The sequence below is a fragment of the Nymphaea colorata genome, chromosome 13, assembly GCF_008831285.2.
Source record: "Nymphaea colorata isolate Beijing-Zhang1983 chromosome 13, ASM883128v2, whole genome shotgun sequence".
NCBI lineage: Eukaryota > Viridiplantae > Streptophyta > Magnoliopsida > Nymphaeales > Nymphaeaceae > Nymphaea > Nymphaea colorata.
Window position 1 is genome coordinate 11,791,591 of NC_045150.1, and position 13,470 is coordinate 11,805,060.

At 41.8% G+C, this 13,470-nt stretch overlaps 1 protein-coding gene across 1 annotated transcript; it reads right to left on the reverse strand.

Annotated features, from left to right (window-relative positions):
- Window positions 1-3,811: 3,811 nt before the first annotated feature.
- On the reverse strand, window positions 3,812-6,447 carry LOC116266527 (serine/threonine-protein kinase-like protein CCR4). The gene has a single exon (XM_031647758.2). It carries the CDS (start codon window positions 6,289-6,291, stop codon window positions 3,973-3,975), a length of 2,319 nt encoding a protein of 772 aa, XP_031503618.1. The 5' UTR covers window positions 6,292-6,447; the 3' UTR covers window positions 3,812-3,972.
- Between the last annotated feature and the right edge of the window lie 7,023 nt (window positions 6,448-13,470).

Genomic DNA, 13,470 nt, shown 5'->3' on the forward strand with positions numbered 1-13,470 from the left:
ATACTCCGTGAGATTTCTCGTTCCCATCAATGGTCTTTTTATTGCTCTAGTCTGTGGTGGTCTATCTGGCATCATCAGTGTTTCTAGCCACCTTAAAATCTCCTCTTTACTCCCTTCTTTCGTTTTTAATGACAATGAATAGATGATTTGTCCATTTTTTGCTTCGTACATCCATACATTGGGTTCTTGGTACTGGTGTAGCAATTCTTCAAAAATTACTTGTAAATCTCTGGGTCTTTTCCTGATAAAGAAGTCTTTCATTTCTGACAATAGTATCTCTTCCTGTGGCTGGTAATCTGGTTGCACAAGCTCTTTTGTTAGACCTATCTTGACGGCATATATGGCAGGAAGTATTCTGTCCTCAAATATTTCTGCTTGGGCAGCATATATTCTTAGAAAAAAAAAAGGTGCTTTTGTCACTTCTAGGTACCGCTTTGTTGCTTTGCATAATTCTGAAATTTCTTCTAGTTCTTTAGCATTGCTGGTGTAAACAGTGTAAAGTAATCCATAACTGTGCATCATCTTTACTAGGTTTGGGTCTGTGTTTGGATAGGCTATCATTTTATTTATCCGTGGGTATGGTATGGTAATATAGTCTTTTCTTGGTGAGGTATTTGTTTCTCTAGGATTTTTGTTTAGGTAGTCACAAACTTTTTTCAGGTTTGTTAGGTAATTATTAATTATCATAGATTGGCTTGTTGTTTTCTCCTTCTGGATAGTTTCCAGATAAGTTTGGGTTTGGGGTGGTGTGAACAGGCTCCGTTTAATTTGTACAATAGGTTTTTGGAATCTTTGGTTTAGGTTTGTATCTTTGAACCTTGGTTTGAATATGATTTCTGACTCGGTTATTTCTTGTAATGGCTGTGGTTCTTGGATTTCTATTTTTGTTTCTAGTTTTAGTGTCTAGATCATAATTTATGGGACTTTCTGGAGATTTTTTGTTTCGGTTTTCCATTTCAGGAGTTCTCTGCTTTGGGTTTGTAACTGGGCTATCTGGGTTTGATGTTCTTATAATTCCATTCTGATTATCTGCACAAGTGAAAAGTTGCGTTATTGAGATTAATTTTTTTGAGAGGCTCGATATGGTGACTGCAACTCAGTTTGTAGTGTGTATATGTGCTAATTGGTTCTTATATATGGTTCAGTTGTTTTTGCGATCTGTATCGCAATTCATCACTTTTGGATAGTGACTTCCATAAACGGATTTGATTAATCTTTACCAGTAGTCGTTTGCTCTGAACTAGTCGTATTTTTCTTAACCAAATAAGGTTTCCGATAAATACGATTACCGTTGTTACTGCTTTCTGCAGTTATAGTATAACTGGTATCCAGTAGTATATGCTTTTTGTGTTTAATTTGTTCATATAAATAGTACTTTCTTCCTAGTTACAGTCTCATGTTCCTGGGCAGACAATCTACATAGCAATTTTCATTAGTCCTGATCACTTCAATGTCAAAATCAAATAATTTTATGTTGTTAACTAGCATTTACTTTCAAGTTGAAGGGAGTAACTGTAAGTTCATTAGGTCCAAGCACAACTTTAGACCATCTGGGTGCAGGGAATAAGCAGGGGCTTCGGCCTTTCACCTGGGTGGTGGAGTTTCCTCCCTTGCACCCAGAATCATGCTAGAATTATGTTAGGAATCTGGTTTTCTATGGGGTGAAGTCAGGGCCGGTACAATGGCATTGGTAAGAAGCGGAACTTAAGCCAACGGCCAGGGACATGGGGGCAGCAAATTACTTAGAGCCGACCCTTCAATATATTTTGTTAATTGGACCCAATCTTAGAGAACTAGTGTTTGTTAAGAAGAACATTGTTTTGTAAAAATATGTCTTTCCACAATACATGTTTTAGATACACAATATTTATGTTTCAGGAAATATAGTGTTATTATATTCATATGTGCATCAAATTTAAAAACAATGTGTACTTAGTACATGTATCAGGGGCGGAGCCAAGGGGGCGCGGCACGGTAGGGGCCTGGCCTCCTTGTTAAAAACAAAAATTAAAACTTTACATATAAATTTTTTTAAAAATATTTATCGTATATAAAAATTTTGAAAAATGATATTGTTTGTCAAAATTTTCAAACTAAAAATTCCTAACTCCCCCTTGCATATGTCATGCTTTTTTGAACAAAAACATGATGTCTTTGGATCATGTGTTTTAGAAATACATGTTCTAATGGTTTTGTTGCCACACTCAAAGTTTAAAATTTGCATTAATTAGAGTTGAAACCATTTAGAATCTAGAATGAGCAATTACATGTTGAAATGGAATGGATAATGACAAGCGCAGGGCAAATGGGAGGCGGGGGCCCTGACCCCTCCTCATGTTTTAAAAATTTAAACTTTAGTTTTCGAAAAATGAGGGTTGACTTCTCTTGAAAATTTTGAAAAATTTTATTTAGTGGTTGTAAGATTGTTGAAAAAATAAATCCTGACTCCGCCTCTGGCTAGAGAGCGACACAAAATGCTGGTAGAATGGACTCATTTCCTTCCCCAAGCGTGAATTGGTCCATCCATGAGATGAACACATTGGTCAGGAGCGGACCATAGCACTGACTATTATTGGCCACATATGATCACGTAGTGGACTTGGTATATGTGAACCAGTGGGTTGCTGATCCCACAAAAAAGGCTACCGTGTCGCTATCGTGTTTGCTGAATGTCTTCAGCGTGCTCATTTTTACGCGCTTCTCAAACATGCCTTTTGCTTGCAAAATCGATCGTGTTTTAAGAATTTCACGTTTATAACAAACATACATTGAAACTTTCTGAAAAGATTATAATTTACATAAATTGAAAACAAAAAATCAAATTAAATATCTAAATTGGGTTCTATGGAGAGAGCTAGAACCCATCATTTTCAAACTCTTAAAAAGACTAATTACTGGAAATAGGGATAGGAAGGGATTTTTAGCTCCTACCAACTTGACCCCTAGAGCTGGGCATCCGATTGAACAGACCAGGTGATCATTTGCCCAAAATCCGTCTCGGCTAGACCAGAACAGAATCCTGCTTTCAAATATATTTAATATTTTAAAAATTAAAAATTTGAGGCTTAACAGGCCGCCAATGGCTGGCCTGGGCAGGCTTCTCGAATAAAAGCCTATTTTTAATTGTATTTATTATTTTTTAAATGCAAAAAAAAAAAAAACTGTTTCGGTCGATGGGTTGACTATAATACCCAAGCCTGGCCCATTAGATTGTCAGATCAAGCTGAGCTTGATAAGTTTAGGCCCGTTGCGTAGGCCACAGTGCCTTGACCCAAGCCAGGGTTGGGTGTGAGTGACACACCTTTGAAACCAGGTTTTTAGAGTGTTTGGGTGCCATCAAAACTGAAAGAAACTCAGTTTTGATAAAACCTATTTTTGTAAAAAAGATTTAGAAACCTAATCCCATTTAGATTATTCAAAAACCATGTGTGGCCCAAATTTTAAAAAAAAAAAAATCCTAAAACTCATTTAAAAACTTGGTTGTCATGAAACCTAATTTTTATAAAACCAAGTTAGAGGAGCGTATCATCCAAACGCCCCGTCAAGCTTATAAAAAATTTGGATCGTTGTAGCTTAAATAACACATATTTATTTATAGAATGAACTGAATGTCAACCATAGTTTTAGTTTGACCCCCATTATTTAAACAAAACCATTCATATATATATATATATATATATATATATAAAAGAGAGCGAATGGCCAATTTATATCCCAATTAGATATCGAAACGAGTGCGTTATCTCTGAAACATCCCCAACCGGGAAACCTTGGCTCTTACGTTTCGCAACTCTTTTGAAAACAAACAAAAGAAAAAATGAACTCGTATGTGCAGCTCTCGTTTGCTTCACCCTTTTACACGAGCAATAATGAATCAATACCCAAGGAGACGAGAAAAGAAAGAAGCCAAAAGGATTTAATATACAAAAAAGGAAGCAGCGCTCCGCGGCTCTGTCCGTGTCTTTGCTTGGCTCAGTCAAAGCTCTGGCTTCTAGACCCGGAGGGAGTCCGCATGCACGCGGCCAGCGCCCGTTCCAGGCTGCTCACCACCTCCGTCATCGACGGCCGGTCCTTTCCCTCCAGGCTCACGCAGTCGGCCGCCAAGTAGCCCACGTACGTCACGGCCTCGATCTCGTAAGGCGTCGGCGGCGACAGCCTCCGGTCCAGCACCTGGTGGATCTCATCCGACACGATGAACGGCACCGCGAAGTCCACCACATTCCTCGGCGACGACCCGTCTGGCACCTTGTGTATCGCCTTGTACCCGGTGAGCAGCTCGAGAAGCACCACGCCGAAGCTATAGACGTCGCTCTTCGTGGTCAATTGCTGGAGCCGGTAGTACTCCGGGTCCATGTAACCCACCGTGCCGGCCGCCCGGAGCGAGAGGTGGCCGGACTCGTCGGCAGGCCCCATCAGCGACAGCCCGAAGTCCGCGACCTTCGCCGTCCAGGTCGCGTCCAGCAGTATGTTGGCCGACTTGATGTCCCGGTGGATGATCGGCGGGACGGCGTAGGTGTGGAGGTACTCGATGCCCCTGGCCGCGTCCAGCGCAACCCTTATCCGGAAGACCCAGTCGTGCAGCCGGGAGTCGTCCCTCTTGTGCAGGTGGTCGTGCAGGGACCCATTGGTCATGAACTCGTAGACGAGCACCCGCTCGAGCTCCGCCGTCTCCTCCTCGCAGAAGCCGATCAGCTGGACCAGGTTCTTGTGGTTGAGCCGTGACAGGAAGGCGAGCTCGGCTTCGAACGCGTGTTCGTTGTCCTGGTGGTAGTGCCTGACGTAGACCGACGACGGCGACGGCGCCTCCGCGCGCTTGATGGCAACGTGCCGCCCGTCCGGGAGGTAGGCCTCGTAGACTGAACCGAAGCTGCCGGTTCCCGTCCGGCTGCTGGCGCAGAAGTTGTTGGTGACCTTGACCAGCATCTCCAGGGGGAACTCCTCCAGCTTCGCCCCAACTCCCAGGCTCACCAGCCTGCCCAGCTGAGGAGGCCTGGACTTTGGTGGCGACGCCTGGCTGGGCTGGGACCCGGGCGCCGGCGGCATCTGCTCAATTGGCCCGGAATCATGGACCCGGCAAGTCATTCCCCCACAGAAACGCGTAACCAGGAAGCACGCCAGAGAGGCCACGCCAATGGCAGTGCCGACGCTCCCGACTATTACAAACGCTAAATTCCGGCGAGATATACGATGGGCAGGAGGACTCGGTGGAGGTGGGCTCTGGATACTCGGTGGAGGCGAAGTCGAGATATTTGGTAGGAAATCATTTGGAGCGCAGATGACCCAACCGGCGGGACAGAGGTTGCCCGAACCAGGCAGGACCTGGCTCTGGCACGTGGAGACGCATGGCCCGGGGAGGACGTAACTTAATGCCAGAGAAGTCTGAGGCCCGGGCCGCCCTTCCGTAGCATTCCAGCAGATCAACGAGTAATTCCCGGACACGACCCCGCAAAGCACGCTGCCCTCTGCTGATAGATGAAGCAGCTCGACCTGATCCAGAGGAGTTAGCAGCCGGGAACCGTCGGCCCTCCAGCAGGCCACAGTTCTGTTGCTTGCCCGGAGCGCGCAGCTCCAGTTATCGCCGAGCGCGAGCTGGTTGAACTCGTAAGCCGTGTGGTCTGGCACGCTATATACAGTTCCTGAGCTCACCGGGCTCCAGCACTCTACCTTGCCTGTACTCGCCACCAGTCCGCAGGCATGCCGCATTCCGGCGGCCACGAGCAGCATCGGAGGATCGCGTGAGCGCCAGCCACCTCCAAGTCCTGTGACGTAGCACTCGACCGCATTGGAACCGTTTCTCCGGCCGCACAAGAACTGGTCCCCGACGGCGATGCTGGACAGCCGCGGCGGTGGAGATGTGAAATTGACCCCGCTCCACCGCCAGCAGCTGAGGTTTTCAGCAGAATCGAGAGCGCAAACTTGACCCCTCCAGCCCACTTGCAAAGCGGCAATCCCCAACTGACCGCGGGCGACACGCCTGGGCCTGGCAGGGCTACTACGCAGGTCCCAGCAGATCAAGGCCGAATTGGAGATACGGAGCGCGCAGACGAAACCGCCGCCGCCGGCGACGGCGCGGAAACCGACGCTGGGGAGGAGGTGGAAGCTTTGGTTCTGGCGGTAGTTGTAGCAGCTGATGGCGTTGACGTCGCCGGGAATCAAGGCGCAGGCGATTGTGTCGTTGGAGGTCTGAGAGACGGCGACGGTGGAGAGTGAGGCGGAAGACGGGAAGCAGAAGAAGGTCAAAGACAGAAGGAAGACGAGAAAGAACAGGAAGAGAGGATTCTGGTGAGCCATGAAATGGCGGAAGCGGTCATCTCCTCCTCCCTTCTTCCTATCTTTCGTTGGGGGTGGGATTTTCCTTCCCTTCTCTGTTCTTTGGTAGTTGCGTGGGGAAAAAATGTTGGCGAGGGGAGAGAGATGGGGAGATTTGAAGGAGAGATGAATGGAAGAGGGGATAGGTGGAATAGAAAGGGGGAGTCCAAAGACGCGGTTTTGGAGACGAGAATGGGAAGAAGAGCTCTGCTGACCAAGTCGACTCGGTTACTCTTTGGTCAGAGGAGGACCGACGAACCAAGAAGGAAGAAGACGACGGATAGACGAGGGGACAGTTGTGGGCCGTTGATCTTCGCGATAGACGGCGGACCTGTGTGGGTGCAGAAAGGGGCCGCTCGGCTCTGATGTTATTTGTTTTGGACCTGTCCGTTTTTGGGGGTACCCGGGTTTGGATCTTTAAAGTTCAATTTGGATATAACTAGAATACGATATGAACGTTTGTATGTGCGGGATCTAAATATAGGTAAGAAATTATGTTAGTCCACTGAGTGATCTGAGATTTTGAAGGATGTGACAACTCAAGGTGATCAAACGCTAGATTTCAGATCAGCCTCGGATTTGAGATTACTGTTTTCTCGAAAATTTATGGCTGTGATTTGAACTTCACTGACACTGCCCTTCCCCCGTAGTCTTGGCAATAGGGCAAAAAAAATCCCACGACATCTTTCAAGAACTAGATGGGTCAATCGAGTAAAGGTGGTTGAATGGAGGGGAAGAATATCTGAGCAGAATATTTTGGCATCCGATGTTCTCTCCCTATTCGAACATGGTAAAAGATGTCCCGCGACGCAATCCACCAATGACCAAACCATGCTAAAAAAGCGAGAACTGAAGAAAACAGTGAAGGGGCGCTATAGGAAATTAATTAGAAAAAACAATTCTAAAAAGGTTGCCTGAGGCTTCCTTCTTGGATTTTTCAAAAAGTTTCTAAGCATTGATTTGTATATTTTGAAAAACCTTTTTTATACTTTTCTTAAAAATTGTCACAAATACAATTAAACTGCTTCTGAAATTTATAAAAAAAAAAAAAGTGTAACAAGATCCCGGGGTTTAGGGCTCAAGCCGACGCCCTAGGAACTGGCTTTCAATTAGTCATCAGTTCGACCAGCTATGTCAAACCGTATGAAACTAATTCTAAATATCCAATTGAATTATATAAGCAAATTACTCAAGACAGTTGACCTGTTGAAAACTACTTGATATCTAAACCTTATTTTTGAGGCATTTAGTCGGGCTTCAAGTAATAGCTTTTCTTGGCGTTAAAGTCCCCTAGGTAATGGCTAATTCAAACCCAAAACCAAATCCAAATTCAGAGTCTTTCCAATCCAATCTTATGTGTATCTAAATCCAGACTCAAAATTTTTGGGTTTGGTTTGGTTAAGGTCCTAAGTTCTAAGCATTGATTTGTACGTTTTGAAAAACCTTTTTTATACTTTTCTTAAAAATTGTCACAAATACAATTAAGCTGCTTCTAAAATTTCTACAAAAAAGAAAGTGTAACAAGACTCCCTCCATCCCCTCCTTTTTTTTTCTCGGGGTTTAGGGCTTAATCGGCTTGTGCAAGAAGTGGACGCCCAAAAAAATCAAACTAGCGACTGGATTTCTTTATTAGTCATTGGTTCGATCAGCTATGTCAAACTCTATCGAACTAAAAGTTACTTTACTCGACCAAATCTGTACTTTGGAGTCGGAACCAAGCTTGGCCATTAAAAATAAGCACACTGAGTTTAGCCAAGACAGTTGACTTATTGAAAACCACTTGATATCTAAAACATATTTTTCAGGCATTTAGTTGGGCTTGAAGTAATAGCTTTTCTTGGAGTCCAAGTCCCCTAGGTTATGGCTAATCCAAACCCAAATCCAAATCCAGAGAGTCTTTCTGATCTTATTTGGATCTAAATCCGGACTCAAAATTTAGGATTTGGTTTGGTTAAGGTCCTAGTCACGGGTGGAGACAGACAGCACAGCCCACAAAGTGTTGGGTTTCAATAATGAACCTAACTTATGCTACATTTTCAAAACTCCACCTAACTCATTGTCACTTCCACTCGTACCTAACGAACCCCTTGTAAATAATTCGAAATAAAGGTGAAGTGCTCGTTGTCCTCGAAGTTGGAACCGCCACAGTTAGTCCCAATAAATATGGGCACACAATTAGGTCCAAACTCGTCCGTTCTGGACCCGACACAGTTCGCCCTGATAAATGGGCTCGCAATTTGGTCCAAGCTGGTCGGACCCACTTGGGCCGGTTAGCCATACCTACGCACCGTCTCTCGGGTCGATCTGCCTAATGCGGCATTTTCTTATAAATTTTTGACCAAATTAGATCCACAATTTGTTGGTGAATGGAAAGAAACAAACTACCGCCCCTAAGCCATCTACCTTCCCCTAGGTAGGGGTGAACACCAGCCGAGTTCAGTCAGCTTGAGCTCGAGCTCAGCTCGACTCAACTATTGAAACATCGAGCTCCAGAATAGCTTGACAAATGCCCCTAAGCCATCTACATGCTGAGCTCGACTCGATTAAGGGTCGACAAACTCGTTTGAAAATAATTGATATTCATCGTTACGTGTTGAGCTCGAACTCAACTCAATTAAGGCTCGACAAACTCGTAAACTCGTTTGAATATATCGACTTGAAAGCTCGACAAACTGGATTAAGGCTCGAGCTCGACTCGACGGTTACGTGTTGAGTTCGAACTCAACTCGACTATTTGAACGAGTCGACTCGTGAACTCGAGCTCAACTCGTTAAGCAAATGACTCGGCTCAAACTCGTTCACAAGCTGAGCTTTAATGAGTTGAGCTCCAGTAGCTCGACTCCTTGTTCACTCTTACCTCTGGGTCCAGAGCTGTTTTGAGATTTAGGTAAACTTACCAGGATGGATCCCTCCTCAATTAAAAAAAAAAATGGTCAAAGCTTTACCTGTAAATTATAAATTTTTTATTTTATCCTATATAAAAAGTTTGAAAAAATCATATTTCAGCCACTGTTAAATGAAACTATAATTCTGTTCTTATGACAAAAATTGCTAGCTTTGCCCCTATTGGCAACAACCACAAAAATTCAAAACCCAAAGACCTTTCTTTTTTTTTTTTTTTTTTTTGGTGAATCGCATTGCAGTCCAATTGTGCTTTGCCCCTCAAGTCAATCGAATCCGTAACTTTAAATCCAACTATGAAACTCAGGCTTTGGCCATGTAAATGGTTTGGATTTGGATTGGATCCACCAGTTACAGACTTTGATTTAATTGGAGCCTGGCCCATCAAATTTGGTCCCCGTCTCAAATTCGGGCCCCATTTTTGAAAAAATTAATTCAGGTTCAGATCTGACATTTGTATGTAACTAGAACGGATCTTTATCAAATCAGAATCCGATTTCTTTTGATTCTTTATGAAGCTGCATATTGAACCCAAATCCAATTAACGATCGGATATGCATTTAAGCTTTAATGAATTCAAAACCTTATTGGTATTTCGGGTATACCCAATGCATTTACTGATTTACATCTCCCAAGTCGATTTGATTGGACCCGCTAGAGCATCCAGCAGGCAATATCATATTCTTGGATGATCGGATTTGATTGGATCGCATTCTTGGATTTTTACTTTTTTATTTTTTACATATGTGGTACATGTCAGAGACTCAGAATTTGATAGGCAGCATGGATCCGAGTCCCAAAATGGGAACTTGGAATTGTGTGTTTGGATCTAAGCTCTGATAAGGATCAAAACCGATACGCCGATTGTTATTTTTCGTAGGCACTACTTATCTTTGGAGGATTGAGTACTGGATCAAGTTTTAACATTTGCAATTAGATCCATATCCAACTCCACATTATTGGATCCTGTCCTGATGCTGGTTTCTTTATTTGAATCAACAGTCACAATCCGGTTCGAGAGCTACCAGAAGAAAAACTTGAAACTTGAAAGCTGCAAGGTGAAGCCGCCGTATTAAATTAGTGGATTTGAGACAAAATATGAATAAAACCATGGATTTAAGGCGAGTCTCATGTTAAATAAGTCGCTCGCTGAAATATAATAGTTAGAAAAATAACATCCATAAAAATCGAACTAACAACTATAAAAATCGAACTAACAACTTGCTCTCTACAACCCCAATCTCTCAACCAAACATCGTTACAACCCCAATCTCTCAACCAAACATCGTCTAGAAGGGTGTTTGGCAGAAAGTGTTTTTTTGGTAATCTCTCAACCAAACATTGTCTAGAAGGGTGTTTGGCAGAAAGTGTATTTTTGGTAAGAAACACATTTTTTCTTAGTTATTTTCAAAACATAGTGCATGATTATATTTAGCGTTGGCTTCATGATTATTTTTAACGTTCCATTGATGGATTTAGAAGCTATACATATATATATATATAACAAATGAAAGTATATGTCCTAAGATTATGCGTTTGATGAATAAGTATTTCAAAAATCAAATGTCTTATTATCAAACGCCTTCTTGTAGCACACCGGTTTGCAAATCGTGCGAAAACAACTAATCTGGAAAATCTAGCGCCCCGTAAGTGAGAACGGGTCAACGGTCAAACAGCCCAATAGCGTAAAGAAGCTAACGGGGGTGGGGTGGGTGTGTCGGATGGGGGCCTCAGATTTTGAATAAACACAATTTACTACCTATGATTTTTTAAATCTTCAATTTGCCCGAAATAAAAATATTTAAAAGTACTGTTCTTGTCAATAACCAAAAATCCGTTCGTTCTTGAATGGAGGCATAACACGTGCTGGAGCAAATGGATCTGCACAATTAGGCCTGGGCATTGGGTCGACCCGACACCTAAAAAACGAGTTTGGGCTCGGCTCGATACCCAACATCCGAGCTTGAGCTCGGCTCGATACCTAACATCCAAGCTCAGTTTTGACAAAAGACTTTATCAAAATGACAAAAATAATAAGTTTTTTATAAAAAATTAGGATAGTTTTTTTTTTTTTTTTTTTTTTTGTCTTGGAGGGCAACTTTCAAAAACTGGTTAATAAAAAAGATTTTCATGTGACCTGCTTTCATAAAACTACTTTTTTGTTGATGGTGTCATCATCGAAACACAACGATAATTGGGGGAGATGAGTTTTTCTTTAGTTTTTTAATCATTAATCACATGGTAGCTGAGACAGGGGCAGAACTGGAATTGTATTTTTTTTTTTTCAATATTTCTCAGCTGCCAAGTGCAATTCTTTTTTAAAAATTAACTATTAAATTTTATTTTTGGAAAGTTTGAGAAAAAAGAGCCAAAGGAAGGGAGGTGCGTGGCCTCGGCATTGGGTCCAACCCTGAAAGCTGTGCGGGGAGTTTTCCGCCATCAGATCGAACTGAAACTTCTAATGGGCTGTGGGTTCCAGGCTTGGCGTGCTCTAGAAAATTTAACTTGTCAAGCCAATCCACTGGGCTCGGCTTAGCCAAGCCCCTAAACGAGAACCAATCAAAGGTCAAACAACCCAAAAGCTTCATATAACTCAAACTAGTTGAAAAACTAAAAGCTGCAACACATGACATGCATACTCAACGGTCAAAATTAGATGGGCAAAGATTCACGGAAGTAAAGCTAAGAATTTTTATTGCAGGGGTTAAACTACAATTTCAAAATTTTAATAGGAGCCAAAATAAAAAATTTTAAATTCTTTTTATGTATATTAGACTAAAATTTTTTAGACTTATATATATAAATTTTTAAAGTTTTTAAAACCTGAGGGAGGGGGCAAAGGCCCCTTGACTGAAGATGTGAGCAGCAAGAGCCAGTTGTCGACATCATAAAAGTCAGAAATTGGAACTGTCTTAGTATAGTCAAGAGATCTGATGAAAAATTAATTATTAAACGATCTCATTTTCCTAGGGAATACTAATCTCAATGCAATTCAAGCCTTTGGGTATAAGGTCTTCAAAGATGTGGGCATGTAAATATTTATAAAAAATAGTTGAAAATAGTGGGAGATTTTTGGGTACTTTTTAGGAGGAAAAAACTTCATATCAGAAAAAAAAAATCACCCTATTTGCATTTATTTAACAATTTAAATCCAAATCAAGTCCTAAATTTAATTTCAACTTGGATCGAATACGGGATTTGTATCAAGATTTGAATGAGATATGTTTCAAATTCAGAGTAAGAACTGTTTCACGTCATTTTTACATGGAAATTGCTCACTTCTTTCAATTTTTTTTATCGGATACTGTATTTTCATCCTCTCTGCAATTTCATACTATCACATGCAACAACAATTGATAAATTTTTGTATCTGGAATTTTTTTTATTTTTTGGTAGAATTATCAGTTTCTTACACAATATTTGTTTGATCCAAGTATCAATAATTTGGGGTATTTGAAATTAAGCCCCAGGGTTTTGGGGTGAAAATGAAATTGATCACAAAGTTTGGCGGCTGTTTGAAACTTTTCCCTACAGGGAAGTCCAACGGTGATCAAGCCGACCCATTCGGCTCGGCTGAGCCAAGCCCATGACTGATGACGAGGCAACAGCAAAGCTTCCCAATGGTTCAAACCAATGATGATATTCAGATTTCTATCGCGCAGTATATATGCTCATTCAACGACCAAGATTTAGTGCAAGAAATTTCAAAAAGGATCTAAGCCACACGAATCGTATGAAGTTAAAATAATAAAATTGGAGGTTCCCCTAACTTACGGTCAAGAAATATGTCCAAAAAGAAATTATTGGTCAATTGTCATTTTCTTATTAGGGACCAAGTCCTAGTCAAAACGAAAGCATGGTCAAGGGACTTTTGGTCAAGAATTATATCATAAATAAATGTGTTTATTATATATATATATATATATATATATATATATCAATTTTAGGATGGAGACACTTTCTTGCTCCAGAAAATTGCATCCGAGTTGAGAGACTTTGTAGTTTGTCTACCAACGTAAAACTCTTACTGTTTTTGCCTGAGGGTCATAACATTGCGCCTATAATAATAAAAGGTAGTGTCTACGCCATTCAAACTAGGAAACCAGCCGCCTACAGCACTCCTTTAAAAAGAGTGGCTTTTTTAAGTGCAAATCATGTAACATGAAAAAACGTTTTAAATTGAATGTTCAAAGGCATGAGAAAACGTTTTAAATTCAATGTTCACCAATTTGTCTCGCACATAATGATGGTTGAAGAATG